At 42.3% G+C, this 20,932-nt stretch overlaps 1 protein-coding gene across 3 annotated transcripts in view; it reads right to left on the minus strand.

Annotated features, from left to right (window-relative positions):
* Window positions 1-737: 737 nt before the first annotated feature.
* Window positions 738-20,932, minus strand: part of GLDC (glycine decarboxylase) — a 68,784-nt gene continuing 48,589 nt past the window's right edge. For all 3 annotated transcript variants that reach the window (XM_054031513.1, XM_054031514.1, XM_054031515.1), the window contains 9 exons: window positions 17,464-17,589; window positions 13,281-13,430; window positions 11,810-11,922; window positions 10,021-10,162; window positions 8,242-8,353; window positions 6,461-6,556; window positions 3,344-3,516; window positions 2,048-2,128; window positions 738-1,410 (listed from right to left, as the gene is read on the minus strand). In XM_054031513.1, coding sequence (XP_053887488.1) covers window positions 1,267-1,410; window positions 2,048-2,128; window positions 3,344-3,516; window positions 6,461-6,556; window positions 8,242-8,353; window positions 10,021-10,162; window positions 11,810-11,922; window positions 13,281-13,430; window positions 17,464-17,589 — 1,137 coding nt within the window. In that variant the 3' untranslated portion in view covers window positions 738-1,266. The remainder of the gene's footprint in view (window positions 1,411-2,047; window positions 2,129-3,343; window positions 3,517-6,460; window positions 6,557-8,241; window positions 8,354-10,020; window positions 10,163-11,809; window positions 11,923-13,280; window positions 13,431-17,463; window positions 17,590-20,932) is intronic.

Here is a 20,932-nt window from a genome sequence, read left to right on the forward strand (position 1 = left end):
AAAAAAAAAACACCTTTCCTTTCCCTACCCTCCAATCTTTAACTGTAATGTTTCATTTGCCAGATACAGGTAATTATATGTATGGCCCTGTGTAACCATGATTTCATAGAGGGCACTGAAATTGTGAAAATACTCCCAAACACTGAACTTTTTTTTTTTTTTTTTTAAGGAAGCTCTCAAGGAGGGAATGAATTTTACCAGTAACCTGAGTCAATTTTAGTCAGTGTCATTCCAGCCTCGCAATTGACTATTTGTACAGGTCATTCTGTGCAAATGCCATGAAACTCAATACTTTGCCATTTTGTCATTAATTTTATTTTAAAAAAAAATTACATAAGGCCCTAATTATATGGCTCCCATCACCACAGTACCCAAACAATAGTTCAGGTTGCAACTCTTCAGCACCTCCATAAAAGCTTGTTTTTAATTTATTTAAGGGCTATACTATTGTGTCTTTTCATTACGAAAGACCTGGGGAGAGGACCAGGGGACAGAAAGAAGGCGCTTTTATTACTGGGAGATGGGCACAGAAGTTGAATAAATTACTTTGATATGTTTTTTTGGTAGTATCTCAAACAGATTTGACAGCAGCTTTCACTTCTTGTAGGATCTACATCTCTTCTGGCATCTTGGACAACTCAATACCAAAAGAAAAATTAGGCTGGGAAAAGCCAGACCCCCCAAAAAGCCATTATTCAAACTCTAGTGGACTTTATTGGAATATAAGCATTGACAGGTAAAAAAACAAAAATACCACAGTTTATTATTAAACAATTACCTCCACCACAGTCAGTGGTAACAGATTAGGTACATTAACAACAATCTACTTCCTGTGCTTATACAAAATGTAAACAATTACTGTAGCAGTTAATATTTAATGGTTACTGTCATATGAAATACCTGGAATAAAAATTATTCAGCTTTCCTTACAACCTTGAAAAATTCTATGTTATTATTTAAAGTCCTTAGCGCACAAAGAGGAGGTCATCACTCTGAACAGAGGTCAAAAGGTGCTGAATCAAGGCAACTGTAACATTAACTGCTTTCGATACTGAGGTACTGAATCAACTCAGTTTGCTTCCACCTACTATAGTGATTGTATTTACATTTTAACTGAGCAGCAGTTCAATTAACAGTATGGAGATTACAAAAATATACATAGTATATAAATCCCCTTAGCGGGTGCAGGGAAAAAACGCTGTCATGGCGAACTGAGATGCAGTGGTAAGGCATGAATCCAGCCACCTGGAAATAAAGGGGTAAGACCTAGGAGGATGCTCTCTTCTGTTCAGAAAAGGGAGATTCATAGACTTCCATTGGTGGGCAGGTACAAACCAGATGCTGATCTCCATAGATGTCATCGATTCGAGCAATTGTGGGCCAAAATTTGCTTTCAGGCTTCACAAATGGCTAAATACAGAAAACGTGTTTAGAATTGGTGAGATACCATTCATTAGCTCAACGTCTACCCAGGATGCACTAGCATCATTTAGGTATCCAAACATAAGATCAAAGGTCTGCCTGCGCCTTTGAAAGACTCCAGAGTGCCCTATAGCAGTATAAGCTTGCATTCTTCCCCCTCCCCATCAGTCAGCATCTTGCCAGAATCTAAACCGAGTTCTTTGCGATGGAGTCTGTGTAGTGCCTAACTCCATAGAACTCTGATCTTTTATTAGGGATCCTAGCACTACTGTAACACAGAAAACCTTGCACAGAAGGAATGGAACTGAGGGGATTCCTACCTAGCTTCTCTCAGGGGCACGGGTGGGGTGTTAGAAAGCCAGGGTAAGGTAGGTAGAGAGCATGTTTTGCAGAATGCTGAAGTAAAACAGTACTTATCTCCCTGTTTAGTGAAAGGAAAATAGTACACTTGCTATAGATCATATCTAAACCATTAAATGAAAGTATGTAAATAGGATAAATATGAATTAGATTAGTTGGGCTTACTAAAATATTCTCCATGTCTAGGCTCGAGATATTGCCAGACTAACAACCAACCAAGAACAGCCACAAACTAATGAACATTGGTGATTAAATGGCTACTTACTAGTGGGAAAGCTGCTACTTCTCTGGAATAAGGACGATCCCAGTTAGGGGACGTAATGCAAGTCACAGTGTGTGGCGACATCTACAACAGCATAAAAGCTAGTTAAAACATGCAGGAGAACTGGATTCAGTGAAACATTTCAGTCTACCAACCCCCACAAATCCATATATTGCTGATACAACATCTTCAATAGTTCAGATTAGTGCTGAGAAGATACAGCATGTTTAATCAACAAACGAAAGACGGATTTAAAGAAAGGAAATGGACTGAAGTAATTCAGAATATCCATATATAATTTTTTTTCCAGCTTTACTATAGAGTTTACATTACTTCAGAGATGAAAATAAAATAGGAAACTGGTTATAGTTGTGGCCATGAATTTTTGTTCCTTCTGCCTTGCTAGATTTCTGAATACAAGAACAGTAGCAGTAATCAGATTCTTCTCCACTCCATAATTTTGGTGTTTGGCAGCTGTATTCCTCATTCCCATTACAGTACAAGTTCCAACCCATTTAACTTTGGGGGAGGAGGAGGAGTAGGAGAGGGGGCGAGAGAGAGACTTCAAGCTACACCGAGTCTTCTTCAGATCTAAGAGCTCGGTGCAGCTCAAAAGCTTCTCTTTCACCAACCAAAGTTGATCCATAGGGGATATTACCTTCTCTCATCTCCTGGAACCAATGTGGTTACAACCCCAATACAAAGAAAAAATGTCAGGTATTTAAAAGCCCAGTGCAACGTTAGAGAAGGTGCAGTCAACTTGAAACACAGAATGAGTTTTCAAAGATGAGTTACAGGTAGTTTTGAGTACTATATGTGCTCAAGTGCCTCTTCCAATTTTTATGATCAAGTTTTGGGGTTGGTTGCCTCCTCTGAATAAGTGAGTGTCATTCACCCATTACTATGTAAAAGACCAAGAAAATACAAACATGAAAAACTAAAATAATATAAACACGGTTCACAAACTTTTCAGAATTTTTTCTCCAGTCTATAAGATAGTCACCATAGACAGGACTTCTGACTAGGTCAAGTCTAAAAGATTTCAGGGAAAAGCATTTAAGTTGATGGAACCCTTTAAATGCACCAAAGATCTGTGAAATTTAGACCAATATTCACTCAGATTTGCACATCAATGAATGTTTTATTCCTTCACTGTTTCATATTCTCATTTGCATACAATAAGTTTCCTACAGTACTGAAATTTTTCACAATTTTTTTGGTAGCACTACAAATAAGATGACTTCAAACAGCAGCAATGGAGACAGTGGCGTTGTGAAGTTGGTCTGCATGTCAGCTCACCTTTAATGGGTTAACCCTGGAGTCCATTCTGCCTTCCTCTATTTCAGCAATTTCTTGACGAATGTTGATCATTGCATCACAAAATCTGTCCAGCTCTGCTTTGTCTTCAGATTCTGTTGGTTCAACCATAAGGGTCCCTGCCACTGGCCAGGACATTGTTGGAGCATGGAAGCCTGAATAAAAAGGAATCCCATCACTGATTACAGAGTACTTGTAAACCAGTAAGAGTATTAACCAGCAACTGCTGTGTTTGGTTTTCATAAAAGCTGAAAAAGAGTTCTTAATTACAGTTGCTTTACACAGACCTTCACTCGTTAGTGGCAACAGACTAAAAAACTTACAGCTGGGCAACATGCCAGGGGGCATATATGACAGAAGTTAAAATCTCAAAGCACACTAGTCTCAGTCCAAAAGGAAAACCACCAATTTCATAGTATTGTCTACAGTACATAGAAAGCCAGAAGTCTTCTGACTACATGAGATGTGAAAGCCTGAATCCTTGGCCTTCTTTTTGGTCTGGTGTTCAAAGCAAATAATTTCTTCCCCAAAGCAATATTTCTGGCTTCTTCCCTTCACATCCATCCTTGCAGTCAGTCAGTCACTTTTTCACCCTCTCTTATGACAGGCTGTCAGACAGATTATGAAAGTTGAGAATGGTGCAGACCTTCTGTTCCCTGTAAGCTGCGCAGTTGGGGGCTGCCGAGGAGAGATTCAAGTGTGCCATAGTTGATTAGCAGAGCCAGGCAAATCCAACAGCATGTGTCCAGGTGTTTCCCCCCCTCAAACAGCTGCTGCTGGGACCCTCCTGCTGGCTATGTGGGGGGAGGGAGGAAGCGAAAGGAGGGTGCTGATGTCAAGGTGTCTCCCTCCCCCAGCCTCTGTACTCCATCTCCACAAACAAGGGTAGAGTGAATGGCTCAGGACTCACACCAGCTCTCAACAAGCCTTCAGGTGAATGTGTGCCTTAAAGAGACAGCACACAGTCTCAGAGACTTCCCCAACACACACACACACACACACCCCACCCCCACCCCCACCCCCACTTGTTGTTACTTCTTGGTACTTCCTGCAATGGACATATATTCTCTGTAATTTTATTCTTTCAAAGTGCTGTTATTTTAGTTTTTTGACTGGTCTGTGCATTTCATAATTTTTATCTCACTCTTACACTTAATTCTTTGAGTAGTGAGTTCTAAAATGCCTAACTTGTCCTGGCTAGAGTAATTATCCCTATTGGTAACTTTTTAAAAATATATATTATACAGTAAAAGCAGTTTTATCCAGCATGTGGGGGAATGGGGGTGCCGGTAAGTGAAAAATGCCCGTTAACTAAGAAGGAGAGTGTTTGGGTGTGTGGCTGAGGGGACAGGGGGGGTGGGGCGCAGGCTCTGGGAGACAGTTTGGGTGCAGGAGGCGGCTTGGGGCAGCGGGCTGGGGCACAGGAGAGGGTGTGGGATCCAGGGTGGCGCTCACCTCGGGCAGCTCCCCACAGTTTTTTCCCAGCTGCTCCTAGGTGGAGGCACGGCAGACTGCTCTGTGCTCTGCCTCCGCCACCCCCGCAACTCCCATTGGCCGCGGTTCCTAGCCAATGGGAGCTGCAGAGCTAGCGCTCAGGGTGGGGCAGGGGGGCAGCATGCGGAGCCACCTTGTGGGGACCCGCCTGAGCTGAGCGCCCCCTGGATCCTGCACCCCAACCTGCTGCCCTGAGGCCTCTCCCACATCCACACTCCCTCCCTGAGCCTCTGCCCTGCACCCTCTCCTTCCCCCCCCAACCCTCTGTCGGCCCCACACCAACCAGACCATAAACTGGAAGATCAGAAATGCCAGTTCATAGAGCTTTATCTGGCACTTCACCAACCAGGAAACAGCTTTTACAGTATCTAGGTTTTCTGTTTCTACTGGTGGTGCACATTCGCACATTACCTTGGAACACTTAACAAAATGTATTCCGCACATGGGTGGAAAAAAATAGAGGGAACATTGGTGCAGATGTGGGGCACCAAGTGAAAGGAAGATAGCACCACTGTGGGAGGGATTGGGTGAGGTAAAAGGAGTAGGCTAGTAACTGTCCGGTTGTCACTATTTTTAAGTAAGCCAGGTCTATAAGCCATCTTGGAAGACACTCAACTGGAACTTCTACCAACCAGATGGATCCACATCATAAATACTGAAGCCATTACCTATCTATTTTCAAATGGTGTGATGTGCACTTTCCCGGACAGAAGCAGATCACTACAGCGAGCAGGAAGGATTTTTTTCCTGGTACCAAACAGTTAAAACTGATTTTAGGATTAGTTATTTTATTGAAAGCAACAAAGAGTCCTTTGGCACCTTATAGACTAACAAACGTATTGGAGTATAAACTTTCATGGGTGAATACCCACTTCGTCAGACCTTTTGTCGCTTTTTACAGATCCAGACTAACATGGATTTTTTTTAGAATTTTTGTTATTTTACTGAGAATCTCTTACAGGATGGCATTTTAGTGACAGCTGCCCATGTTAACTTAGGAACATATCAGTTGCTATAAAGGATCAGACCAGTGATAGCGGTCTATGTAGTCCAGTATCTTGTCTGACAGTAGCCAGTTGTGGATGCTTCAGGAAGGTGCAAGAAATTGCATAATGGCTAATTAATGAATACTTTGCCCACAGTGGAAGTTTCTTCCTAACCTCCATCAGTGGCTGACCTGTGCCATGAAGCATAAGAAAAGTTTAAGGATTTAAACTATTTAACATAACTATAGATGCTCTCATTTTCCATACAGAGGTTTAACCTTGTTTGAATCCCACAAAGTTCTTGAACTAAGCCAGATCCTCAGATCCTGTCTGCATGTGCCCTGCACAGCCCAGGAGGGGGTTGCAAAGTTAACAATAAGCCTCTTTTGCTCTTGCCTGGTGCAACAAAGAACAGCATCTGTGCTAGATGCCCATAGCTCCAAGGCGGCATTCCAGAAGCTGGAGATTGTCCAAAAACAGTCAATATAAGGGGATAAGAAGGTGGTGGTATAGGAGCCACTATGTTGCTACAGAACACTAGAGGACTAGAATCTTAATGTAGCCCTTGAAGGTAGGTTTAAGAAATTTTAGTCTTTACTGCTGTAAATGCCACTCTCACCATAGTCCTGAAGCCTCTTTGCAACATCCACAGCTTCAACATTTGCTGTTTTCTTGAAGGGTCTGGCGTCCAAAATAAATTCATGAGCTACATAACCTGTAAGTGAACAAAGGTTACATACAGATCTCACTTGTTGAAGAACAGAGCAGAACTGCACATTGGCCTCAATTTTAATACCACATTTCTGTTCCTGTGGCTTTATGGAGTACGCATCTCAAGGATGCCCAAAGACTGTCCAGTTGGAGACTGCAGTTTCACAAGTGCACATTTAAGAGACTATGTGAACTATAAGTGTATTTGAATATTTATTTGCCCTTCCCTTGCCTCTCCATCGCCACACTTTTAAATGATTACTTTTAAAAACAAATTTCCTTGGTACATTTACAGAAACAACACTTTGTGTTGGAGCGCATTAGATTTAGCAAGAGAAGAATCAGACAAATGCTCAAAGCAGCTCCTCTTATATGCGAGTATATCCTCCCAAGGTATATTCTTATTATGTACATGCCTTTCCTCCTGTACAATTTATGTTAAGTACATTTTCAGGCCTGTCCAATAATGAAGCAGGACTGTACTGCCACATGATTAGTGTTTGGCTCATAAGCTCCCCAGATCAGCAGGTCCTGAGAAAGGAGCATGCTCATATTCTGAAAGAAAACAGTAGCTCATTTTTTTTGAATGACCAATATTGAGAGTTGCTAATGGGCTGAGGAAGAAGCCTGTATTCAGCCTTGCCAGAAAAGCAGGATTATTAATATCTCAGGCCCTTGGGTGAGTAACAAGGGAAAGATCATGGATTCTCCAGAGGAAAATACTTTCTTCCAGGCTTTTTGTGCAAGTGTGACCCGAGACCCCCAACTACATTGCCACCACCATTCCAGAAAAATAGGGTTACTCTTGAATAGAAGATTGAACATTTCACTTCTGAATCTTTCAAAAACTTGAGATTTAGCTTTGTATTTCTGTGAACTACATTTTTAAAATACTGTCAGCAGCTTTAATCAATCTTTACTCGCTTTAAAGTAAAGTATTTACATAGCTACAGCGTATATGGAATGCATTTTGGACATTTTAATGCCATTCAATTGAAACAGGGAAGAGGCAGTCACAAAAATAAGATCTTTCTTCTACTGACTTGAAACTTGCAATCTGATATATTTTCACAATTTCTGCCCTGCCTTAAGGGGGGAAAAGAGTGGGTAGGCAATAGCTGAACCATTCCCCAAAGAGGTTACATTTCATAACAAAAGTGTCAGGGAACTGAAACAGATCTGGATTAGTCTCCTAAACCAGCCATGCATCACCACAGACATTTTTTAGGGTGGTAATAGTGGGTATTGAACAAGAAATCATTTAAAATTCTCTTTGCTTACTGTGCTGCATATTATATTGAATTACTACAGTCTCGCCTCAATGACTTCCTATTTTTAACAGTTTTTTTTCCCCACTATTTAAATTAAAATAAGACTTACTTGCCAATCTGAGGAGAAGTCTCTGGTTCAAAGACAGGCAAAAGACTCATTTACAACTTTTAACATTGTTGCAACTAATTACCAAAAGTGCACTTTTCACCTCTACCAATACCTTAGCTTCATTTTGGCTCCTGTCTAGGATTAGCACTAACTAGTTATTTTCCTGTGTATGCACTGTTTTTCAATATGTGCTGGGACTGAAAACCCTCACATCAGTTTAAAGTAAACACCGCATCTACAATCCAAAGTGCTATAGGAGATGCTGGGAGAAACCAGAATGTCAGGAGACAAAGTAAGCTCAATACTTGCCTCTTGCCCCTCTGAAAAGGACTTTGTAGTGTTTCTCTAGTCTTTTTGCCATGTAGTTAGCATTTAATATAGCAATCTCGGAAGCGTGTTTAAGACCCTTTCCACCCATCATCTGAAAAGAGCAAAAACACTATAGAATACAGGTCTGAAACAACCTCTTACCCGTAAACAAGGAACATAGTCTCATAGCTTAACACGTCAGTTCATAAACTCACTGACACACACAGCATTTCCTGTTTCACCTACCCCTCTTTTGGAAGGGCTGAATCCAAGACTCACTAAAAGCTCGGATGCTCCTCAATGATTAGCGTGAGCAGCTCTAGCACCACACTCGGATGATATTTAGTTTTCTTTCACATTAAATTGACAAAAAAACAAACTGGGCACGTTCCTTCATATGAAGGAATTTTGGTAGACAAATAAGGATTTGTTTTCTGTTTAGCAAACAGGCTAATTCACAAAACAAGGAACTTTCCACAGCCCTTAAATAGCTTTAAAATGGGTAGAAGAGAGTTGCTTGGTGTGACAGGGTCAAATGCACCCCTGGATTTCCAAAATGCTGTTCACAGCCTCTCTCACTCCATTTGGAGAGCAGCCCAGAGAGGCTGCTGGTTTATTATCTATTCTCAGTATGAAAGAGCAGGGAGATGCCTACACTTAAAATAATATGCTCCAGTGTGACTATTTCAAAATTGGAATCAGCTTACAATACCAAGCATCATTACACATCTTTAGGATAAATATAGAAATTAGGCTCATCTTAAACTCAAAAATCTGAAGCACATTTTTAATAGCATTTACCAAATAAGTGTTAAATTAGCCCATAATTCTAACCATGTGTCAGTAAGTTTCAGTGTTCCAAAATATTTGAATATAGACAAACACTAAAGCCAAGTTCTCATGTACCCTAACCAAAGCTAATCAGATTTGATTTTCATAGGTTAGTAAGATTTCACTGAAGACCATTTTTGTCTCCTGAAGAAAGACGTTTCAAGAAAGTTGCATTTACTAGCTGCAGAGCGATTCTAACATTTTTGAACACAATACTGCAGCATATTGAGACAAAGTAGGTAAGAAATTCTGTAAATAAGAAATTAATTTACTATTGCCAAGAAGCTCCCTGCAGAACATGAAAATCGGATGATTCTGAGAAACAGTGGGAGGACAAGCCTCTTTCTTGGATACAGTCTAATTATACATGTGGTTATAACTCTGGCCTCAAGAAATATTAAAAGGCAACAAACAAGGACATTAAACAAGTTGCATATGTTCATTTATGGCACTAGTTCATTGTACTGTCTTCACTATCTATAGAAGCAGCACTCCCGAAGACAGCAAGAATCCCAACATGAAATTTATTCCTGAAATCTGCTCTAGGACTTCGAACAGAGGCACTGGTTGTTTTGTGGATTGTGTACATGTCTTCTTGGGGGAAAACTGCATTAAACAGCCTAAGAACATTCTACTTGCCCAGGTGAAATATTTTTTTTCCTTTGACATGTGAGTAAAGTATAACTCCTTGAGGTGAAGGGCAAGTAAACAGATTTTGTACTTGGGTTAGAAAGTTTTCCTGGGCATTTTGCAAGACTACCATATACTGTATCTGAAATTAGAATGTGTGAATCAATGCCACCATTTGCAGTGACCTTGTGAACCCATTTGAAAGCATGAATGTTGGATAGGTCTAAAATACTCAATTTCAACTTCCCAAATGTAGAAATGCCACACTGAGAAAATAAACAGATCCTTAACTGATGCTGGGGAAGAAAATCTACGCACCTTGATATAGGCCCAGGAAATAGGCAATATAGCACTGGAGCCCCAAGGGGCAGCACTAATTGTACCCAAAGGGCATGCATCCTTATCAAGCTGTAGCGCAACGACAGGATGGGTAGGCAGATAGGGCACCAGATGATTCTTCCTGAAACACAGATACATTGATTTTAAAACAAACACATTGCTGAATCATTTTGGCTAGCTTCAGAAGAGGATTCCCACTTCTTTTTTAATCTGTCAGGACTATCAAGTATAGAAATCCACTTTTATGATTTCCATGCCAGTCTACATTTCCTTTATCATTCACTCCAAATAGAATCAATTGCTGTGGTGAGTTTTGCAAGATGGACACTAGTCCATCAAAGATTAGACTGAAGATAGTTTACTTCAAAAATAAATCTGAGCTGGTAATCTAGTGAGAGGTTCCATATTAAATTGCCAGTTCCTTACCCATGCCTATTTACTGTTGCAAATGTAAGCCCAACACAAATCCTTGTTCTTTTCTAGACTGGTTTTTGCCCGGATCTGAGCACAGATTATCAAGACTACAGCAAAATCATGCTGTTCCCCATGTCACTCCATTATTGCAATGGCTTTCCTTATCCTATCTATTTTGCTTATGTGGTGTAACTATTATCAGGACCAAACGTTTAAGACCCTTCATGTTGGAAGAAGTCAACGGGTTTAACAAGCAGGATGATTGTCTACACACACTTGCTTACACAGTACACATTTTCCATGTGGAGCATGGCCTAGGGTTTCATTATTTGCAAACTAAACACCAGGTCATTGCACACATTATTCTAGAACAATGGAATTCTCCCCCTTCATCGTAGAATCATAGAATCTCAGGGTTGGAAGAGACCTCAGGAGGTCTCTAGTCCCACCCCTGCTCAAAGCAGGACCAACCCCAACCATCTCTGCAGACTGGTATTTCCCAACCCAAGGAACATTGGACTAGTCATTGGGGATGGGTGAAAGGAGGAGAAATGTAGAACAGAGAGATGCAGTAAGGGATGGGGTAAGTTTAGGGTTAGAAGAAAGACTGGGAAAGCTGTACAACTCCAGATGTGCACCCACAATCAACATTTTATAGCAGCTGTGGGTAAAGTATGCAGTTTCTCCTTGAAAGTCACCAGCCTTTCCTCCCTAAGTAGGCCCTTTAATGCAGCTGACCATGGCTGCAACTTGCATAGACAGACTCCAGGATCAATATCAGCCCACCTGCACAAGCTTCTCTTCCCTACTGCTGGGACATTCCTTATAGCTAGTCAAGGAGTCACCAGTAAAAGACTCCACCTACCCAGAGCAGCATGTAGCCTTCTAAGGAGTAAGAGAAAACAAAAACAAACAAACAATATGAAGTGAACAAGAAGTCTAGAAAAGAAACTTCCAGGATACTGGATTGTGCAAAGGGACCTATGGGAGCATCCATCTGCTAATCCATCACAAAAAGATGGAGAATCGCTACCACAGGGAGGCAGATTTGTTAGCAGCATTTAACTAAAAACTAACTTCTGATATGCCTGGCTCCAGAGTCACCAAGGGGTGGTTGCTTGTTAAGACTCTAATGCACTGGCTGAGGGATATGTGAGCACAGTAGTGATATGAAGACAACAATACAATGCCAGTCTTAAGTGCCTTAGAATAGAAACGTACACAACAACTGCCAAAACTAAGCCTCTCCCAAATCAGTGCTAGTGGCCCTTACTCTCAATAGAATTGCTATGTACAATTAACTAAGGTCCCTTCTCCTCCAAAGTAAATTTAAGAGCTAGAGCCTGATACTCACACTCCAATTGGCCCCATTCCAGGTCCTCCTCCTCCATGGGGAATGCAAAAGGTTTTGTGAAGGTTTAAATGAGAGACATCAGAGCCATAGTCTCCAGGGCGACACAGACCCACCTGTCAGAGAATCACCACCAAAAGCTCAAATGCGGTCTCCGAAAATATATTTTTCATATACAAACTGATCTCATCACTGCCATTTGACACTCTAGGAGAAAGTTGCATCTGTTAATGACCTATCAACATGCTTTAGTGTCATTTCTTCAATTTGTGCTGGTTTTCTATGCAAAAATGAGTCTAAAATTATTAGATTAATTTTGTTTTCCTTTACAAGGTCATATCCATTAAGTATAGGAAGGTTTAGCATCTTTTACAAATGTTAAATTCCTAACTAAATGTGTAACAGACACCTAGATCGGATAAAGGACTTTAGACTTAAAATTCCATTTACTGTTCTGGCCTTTCAGATACTTTTTATAAACATCTTTGAGGCAAATGAGAACATTACAAATAATTCTACGCACTAGACTTCTGGTCATTCAGCATGTAGCCCATTTTAAATTATATTTGTAACATATAGCAATTTCCTGCATATCTTTATGGGACCTTAGTGAACTAAGGTTAAGTATCTTTGGGATTCATTGTTTTAAGTTAATGTTTTTGTATGATTGTGTTCTACTCCATGGGGGAGGGCTACCAAAGCTCTATGAGGAACTAAAAACAATAGGTGGTGATTAAGACAAACCAGCCAGGTTGTAGCCCTTCCAGGGAGGTATCACCTTCTGGGAAGCCTTGCATATAGTATTTCAAACTGGATTCTCCAAAGACTAACAGACAAAGAAATGACGTTTGGATAAAAAGCTCGAGTTTTAACTTTCTCAGGGCCTTTCTTTTGATCCAACAAGTCAACAGGACCGTCGAAGAGGAAACAACACTTGCGAAGGGATGGAAGGACTTGACCTGTGAGGGCCTCATAAGACTGATGGGTGACCTCTGGTAAGCTTTTTTGTATGTATTTAGGTTCTTTTATTGTTTTGAATATGTTTTCTCTCCAATACTTTCACCTTAATAAATGTGCTTGCTTATAAAGAGCTGTGTGATAACTTGTAACTGCAGGCAGTGATGCTGTTCACAGCCTCTGGAGAGAAAGCAAAGCATAGACACTGGGCTGTTTAGGCCGCCTGGCTTGCTGGAAATATCACAGTGCAAGGCAGGGGTCTGTTCAGCCTTGAAAACCCTGGGTCAGGAAGGAGAGAGATGCTGATTTCTGCCCTGAACTGTGACAATATTTTTTACATCCAATTTCTACTGGCGTTTTTGGTAACCTCAGTTTCTTTCCAAACATTTATGGTATATCAGTCTTATGGTGAAGTTGTGGTAGAGTTGAAAATGTGAGAACGGACATTTGTTGTTTCTCTGGAAGTTACCACCACCAGCACCAATAAATAGCTAAAATTGGTTTAACAGATTCACACCTGGGCATTCATGTTTGCACCATCTAGGTAAACCTGGCCTCCATTTTTGTGAATCAGGTCACACACATCACTGATATCCTCTTCAAACACACCATTGGTGGATGGGTATGTGATCATGATGGCTGCCAAGTTATCTTTGTGCTTATCCACCTTTAGAAAAGGAGGGAATATAGAAGGTTACTGGAGGGTCACAAAGTTCTCTTCAGCAAAATCCTTTATAAAAATCAAGTAGTTACTGTCACCACCACAAGTGTTTTACATGCTGAAAACAAGTTTACCCATCTCATCCAGCAAAATCGAAACTGCCAGTCACCCTCCCTGGCACATGATCTTGGTGCTAAGTTGTAGACTTTGGGGAAATTTAATGATCTCTAAGAAAAAAAAATCTTTATGCAAATTTTCTATCATGACAAATGTCTGGTTACTGAAGTGAAAGCTGTTGAGCTCTACTTTTCCTTCAGAAGCATCTATGTAGAAATGTTTGTTCTTCACCAAGACTAATTTAAACCAACGATAGTGAGGGAAAAGTAGTATGAAAAACAGTTACTTGCCTGTACAGCAATGGCCATTCGAGATGTATGGCACACACATCCATTCCATCATACAAGTATGTGTGCACCCAATGCAGTAGAGTCAGAGACTTTGCCGGCAGTACCACGAGGCAGCACATGTGCCCCTGCCATTCTTGTGTGTGGAGCCAAGGGCATAAAAAGGGGCATGACACCTTTCACACAACTGTCAGTCTAATACCCACGGTACCAGGGAAAGTGGGACAGTTGTGGAATGTATATGTGCACAATACATCTCAAAGAACAACAACAGTTACTATACACTACTACAGGGAAGTAAACAGGTTTTTTTTCCCCTCCACCCTGTAGTGAGGCGGTGTGGCTCTCTGCCGCCCCGGAGAGGGAAGAGCCCGTCCGGAGGCCGGAGTGGGCGGAGCTCGGGAGCTCTGAGCCCGCCGCTCAGAGGGTCAGGTGGCGACCCGGAAGTATAAAGGCTCGCCCTCAGAGCTCAGTAAGGCCCCAGCCACCAGAGAGACCAGACGTCTCCAGCCTCGCTCGTGACTGGGAAAACTCTGTGGCCCAAGGCGGCCACCAGGAGTGGCCGGGCCTGCCCTGCGCCCGCTACCCGGGAGAGCTGCCAGGCCTGCCCTGCGCCCGCTACCCAGAAGAACCTATGGTGCTGGACCCCCCAGAGGACAACACCCAGACCCAGGTACTACCCGAGGGGGAGTCTGGAAGTAGCCCGGGGGCAGCCAACCCTAGTCTGGCCAGGATCCCCACTGACTATGCAGTGGGTCTTCTGCTGCTGCTAGGGCCCCGGGCTGGGACGCAGTGGAGTAGGCAGGCCTGCATCCCCCCTGCCACCCCACTCACGGGTGGCAGTCTCCCCCTCTCCCAGGCCTCTGGAGGCTTGGGGCCTACTGTTTTTGCTCAGCCCTGACTGAGGGCTTGAGCTCTGACTCTGCACTGCCCCGCCCCGCCCTCACCTAGGGCCTGGGCCTGCTATTAATTGTACTGCTCCTGCTCAGTCCTGCCTGAGGGCCTGAGCCCATGACTCATTGTTGCCCGCCCTGACCCGGGGCCTGGGCTACAGTGTTTATTTCAGTTAGCGCAAGGGCTGCTGAGGGAGATCCCCGCGGACAGACTAATTCCCCGAACAATAAAACTGTATGTAGTGAGCTGGTGTAGCTCCCCGCCGCCCCGGAGAGGGTCGATCCCCAGTTAACCCTTGTACACACTCCCTTGAGTGATTATGCACAGATACATTCCACTGCAGGTGATTCACGAGCAGTTTCCTTAGAGATGATAGGACTTGAAAAGAGACTACAGCACTGACTTTCCAAAGATGGCATTGCCCCGGGAAGCTGGAGTGACAGTGTAGTGTCTGAAAAAAGATATGTACCAACGAACATGTTGTTGCTGCTTTGCAAATGTCTACTATCGGTATGTTACTTAAGAAGGCTGATGAAGTGTAACGAACCCTAGTGGAATGGGTTGTTGTTCTCTGAGGAGAGGAAACCTTGATACAGTCAGAAATCCAGTCAGATATATGCTGGGCTGTAACTGGTTGCCCTTTCATCCTTTCAGTGAATCTCCTATACTTTTTGTAGCCTCAGCTGAAAGTTTTTGTTGCTGTCCAGATAAGGATAAAGCCCTCCAAATGACTAAAGTGTGAAGCTTCTCTTCAGTTTTGCTAGAATGAGGTTTTTTTGGGGGGAAAAACAACACTGGAATATGAATGGTCTGAGGTGAAATGCAGATACAACCTTAGACATAAGCTTCAGGTGTAGCCTAAGAAAAACCTTACTTTTGTGAAATGTCATGGAGATGGAGTCAGCTAGCAGTCTCAGCTCCAACACCCTTCTTGTGGAAGTAATTGCTACCAGAAAGGCTATTTTCATTGACAGCAATGATAATGAAGTTGTTGCCAAAGGTTTGAAAGGGAAACCCATTAAACAGGACAAAACTAAATCCAGGTCCCATGGGGGTACTGGATCAGAGACTGGAGGGTACATATGAATAAGACCATTTAAAAGTTCTCAGACAATATTAAAGGCAAAATAGTGAAATATCCCCATGGAAATGCGGTTTTGGGCACCACATTTTAAGAAAGATGTGGACAAACTGGAGGGAACCAGACCTATAAGAAAGTTTAAAAAATTAGGTATGCTCACTCTTGAGAAAAGATGACTGAGTAGGGACCTGATAACAGTCTTCAAATGTATTATGGGCTGTTATAAAGAGGATAATGCTCAATTGTGTTCCATGTCCATTGAAGGTAGGACAAGTAGTAAGAGACTTAATTTGCAGCCAGGGAGATGTAAGTTAAATATTAGAAAAAAAAAAAAAAAATCTTATTCTAGGGATAGTTCTGGAATAGGCTTCCAAGGGAGGCTGTGAAATCCTCATCACTGAAGGTTTTTTAAAAACAGGTTAGACAAACACCTGCCAAGGATGGACTAGGTGTATTTGGTCCTGCCTTACTGCAGGGGGCTGGACTAGATAACCTCTCAAGGTCCCTTCCAGCCCTATACTTCTATGAGCTCTAAGGCAGAGATCCCTATTTCTTTGTCCTCATGGAGAATGGGATACAGCTCTGACATTTGTCTCTCACAGATCTCTCACCGAAACAAATGAGGCAACTCTTGTGCTTATCAGTGACACAGATAATAGCCCTGAATGTGGTACATTTTTTCAATCCAGGAGATTTCTGCATGGCAATCCTCCCCCCCCCCCCCCCTCCCCTTGCACCTTCCCCACCCCAAAAGAGCTATTAACAAACTAAACTAGAACTATACACAGGAGAAAATCTCTTTCAAAGCTAACTGAGGCTCAAGAGTGGTGAGGAGCCCCAACTCTTGTCATGGTGGTAAGAAGGAACTGAGAGGAAGGCGGCGGCCAGGCCCTTTTTATGCCTTCAGTTCCACACACAAGGATGGCAGGGGCACGTGTGCTGCTGGCAAAAGTCTCTAACTTGAATGCATTGGGCACGCACACATCTACAGTGGAACGTATATGTGCACAATCACTTGAACGAGAAACATAAGTTTAATCACATTTGAGAGAGATTTTAAACCAGCTGCACTCATTGGTTAACAACATTGGTCTTTCAATTTTCTAGGAAATTGGCTGCCAGTCTTTTTTTCCTTCAGTGGCAATGATGCAATAATAATTTCAATACCTAACAGCTCCAAAATATATTTTAAATATATTCTGCTACTTCTTTAGCTTCATCTGCAGCCAATCTATTCAGAGATGCAGAGGCAGTTGCCTAGCAACATCTTACCCAGCCATGGGACTGCTCTTCAGTAGATGAAGGTTAAAGTGCAGCTACAAATGTTTGAGAATCACATGAATATGCTTCATTCACTTCAGATACTGAACACAGGAAGGGGAGGGGACCCCAACAACTCTGCCATGAAAAAAGCTACAATGTACACTCTTTCAACCATTTCTACACAAAGGATCCCCAAATTTAAAGAGGACTTATAAGTTTAATGGCTTGTGTCTCAAATAGAAAGAAAAGGAAGAATGATTTATTCTTCTTTTAAAGCAGGTATCTATTTATTTGCACCATTTTCCTGCATAACAGAAAATCTGATACAGCTGCTAACAATCCATTATCCAGAGGGAAAGTTTCCACCCCCAAAATAAACAGCAGATATGATACTCACCATTGCCTTTAGATGGGCAATATCAATGTTTCCATTTTTATCCACCTCGACTGGCTGAATCTTCATCCCTGCCATATGGGCACTTGCTGGGTTGGTACCATGAGCAGATTTAGGAATAAGACAAACCTGAGTGGAAAAAAATGTAAGTTCTAATTACACTGACCAATCATGAAATCCCAGTGCAGTAAAACCCATCAAAAGGTGCATTTCATTATCAGACCTCCAGACAAGGTACAAACAGAAGTACTACTTGTATTACAAGAATTCAACATAATTTTCATACAGCAAAATGTTTACATAAATTGCAGCATCCAAAACCCACTACCATATTAACCGTTCATTTACTGAGTATTTCTCACACTGAGGGCCACTTTTGAAGAACACTTCCATTATAAGTTTCTGCTCACAAAATTGGGGTTGGGGTGCGGAAGGGGGTGAGGGCTCTGGTTGGGGGTATGGGCTCTGGGGTGGGGCCAGAAATGGGGACTTCAGGGTGTGGGAGGGAGCTCCAGGCTAGGGTGGGGAAGTGGAATGCGGGGGGGGGGGGGGTGGTGTGCAGGCTCTGGAATGGGGTTGAGGAGTTTGGGGTGTAGGAGGGTGCTCTTGGCTGGAACCAAGGGGTTTGGAGGGCAGGAGGGGGATCAGGGCTAGGGCAGGGGTGTGGGAAGAGAGGCAGGTTCTGGCTGAGGTTGCGGGCTCTGGGGTGGGGCTGGGGATGAGAGCTTAGGGGTGCAGGCTCCAAGCAGCGCTTAGCTCAAGCGGCTCCTGGGAGCAGCAGGATGTCCCTTCTCTGGCTCCTACGCAGAGGCGCGCCCAGGCAGCTTTTTACACTGCCCCATCTGCAGGCACTGCCGCTGCATCTCCCATTGGAGCTGGAGTGGGGCCATGCCACGGCTTCCAGGACCCTGCTTCCGGCTGGAGCACCGGAGCGGGGCTGTGGTGTGGCCCCCAACCCTGCTCCCTGGCTGGAGCGCTAGAGCAAGGGTAGGCACCCTATGGCACGGGTGCCGAAGGCGGCACACGAGCTGATTTTCAGTGGCACTCACACTGCCCGGGTCCTGGCCATGGTCCGGGTAGCTCTGCATTTTAATTTAATTTTTAATGAAGCTTCTTAAACATTTTGAAAACCTTATTTACTTTACATACAACAACAGTTTAGTTATATATTATAGACTTATAGAAAGAGACCTTCTATAAACATTAAAATGTATTACTGGCACGCCAAACCTTAAATCAGAGTGAATAAATTAAGACTCGGCACACCACTTCTGAAAGGTTGCCGATCCCTGCACTAGAGCAAGGCAAGCCCCAGACCCTGCTCCTCAGCGGGAGCTCGCGAGCCACCTTAAAATGGCTCTGGCACATAGGTCGTAGTTTGCCCACCCCGACCAACATCCATTGATGCTGCGTTAGTCTTCTCTGCAAATCATGAAACCAAGTCTTCTTTTATACACAGTGATGCCTGTAAACCTCAACTCTGGATTAAACAGATTAAGTTTATAATTAAAACGAGTATGTAAATAATGCTACTTAATTTAAATTGAGTTAAAGTAGCTTATAATGAAGTGCCTTACAGTCAACAAGTAACATGCTTTCAAATTAAATGAAGTGCTGCAATATTTAAGATTTCTGCTTTTACACCATATAATTACAAAACAAATGTTAATAAAAATAGCTCATTTTTAAAAAAATGAAATCCGAAAAACTTAATAAAAGAGAATCTACTCTGGCACCAAGATAACTGTCCTGTTTGTAGTGACATATAAAATGTAACATTTAACATCGCCAGGTGTACTGAAAAGAATGTAAGGGGCCCAATTCTCCACTGTACTGCACCTTATATAGTCATTTGCAATTGTGCTGCACAATTACAGAGTGGGTATAGAAAGCTACATTTTGGCTGGGTAGTGTTTTACAACCACTTGTTGTAAAGTGTAAATGATTAGATGTGATGGCTGCTTGCATCGCTCAGAATATTTTCCCCACAAGGGGGCACCAAATCAAAAGGAGGCTTACTCCGAAGAGAGCTTTTGGTCAGGGTTCTTTTGCTTTCATATTCAGCCACTGCAAAAAGCCAGATACCCCATGGCTGTGCACATCACATTTGAACTTTAGGACAGCCATAGATAACAAGATACAGTGCCAGCTTTTACAGAAACTGGGAAAGAGATCAAACATACCAGATTACGTAGAAAGAACAAAACTTGTGTGTATTTTTAAGTGAAACACCTATCTTAGGCTCGCTGGAGAAATGTAAGCACTGAAGTACCTTTATATAAAAAAGAAACAATGTGAGACTGATACTGCTGTGTAACAAGTTTCAAAGAAGTCCAAGTGTTCATTTCAATTGTCAAAGTTTTTCTAATCTTAACAAACGCTTCCTTCCTCATCATACTGAAGTTTATAAGAAAATATAGTAGGCATCCTGCTGCTAGGAAGCTGACCCTGACAACCTGTCTCTTCTCCTCTTGTACTCTGTTCTAATCTTGAAAGCCTGCCATGGGCTCTCTTTGAATATTGAACTCCACACAGATTGTACCTAGCTGCTTTCCAGACACAGAAAGAAAATAATTTTATCCCTCACTGAGGGATCCATTATCAAGTGACAAAAACATTAACATTACTTTAAAATGGTCTGATTTAAAATCTTAGTGCCATGGAAATCCTAAGAAAGAAAAAAAGTAGGTGAATATTCTGTCCAACCAAGACCAGAGACAGTTTTTGCTGTCAAGTTGTTGCTTCCCCAAAACAGCAATTCTGCATTAAAGCTATCACACCATGAACTGCATCATAGACTGCACCATATGCAACAGAAAAAACACAATTTTAAAGAACATTAGTATATTCACAACGTAATGTACTACCAGTCATTTTCTTGCAAAATTATTTTGATTTCACTAATACTTGGCACGTGCTGATCCGAATAACTTTAGAAAGGAAGCTCCTTCAAAAGGCTGTCTGCACAATTATCATCCTTCCTGGATACTTATGAGCACAGAGGAACTCAGAGGTATACAGAAAACTGGCTTGGGTATATTCTCTAATAGAAAGCAGACCAGAAGAAAAGAAAGGAGAGCAGAAGAAAAGCAAAGGATAACAGCAAGATAGCAATCTTAAAACTCACATTTCATTTTAACTTCAGCTGCTGTTGAGCAAGCTCTCATGTAACTAAAACCTGAAACTGCAGTAAATGATTGTCTCCCCTGGTGATAGATGAAATTCAGGTATCCAATATATTAAATCTAACAATTAGATCTATCAGCTGCCTTCAATACACTGGCCATGAGGCATTGTTCACTCACTTTCAAGCCCGAACAATAGATGACTGACTATTGCTCTTTGTGATTTCATTGTTTTATCTAGAAAAATCCTAGAGGGTAGCCCTTGGCTCTATGGGCTCTCTCCCATGGGATTCCACCTTATCACCCCTCCTGTTTGAGGCTGAACTAGTTAGGCATGAGTTGAAATG

This window comes from Malaclemys terrapin, chromosome 6 (assembly GCF_027887155.1).
Source record: "Malaclemys terrapin pileata isolate rMalTer1 chromosome 6, rMalTer1.hap1, whole genome shotgun sequence".
NCBI classification, from domain to species: Eukaryota; Metazoa; Chordata; order Testudines; family Emydidae; genus Malaclemys; species Malaclemys terrapin.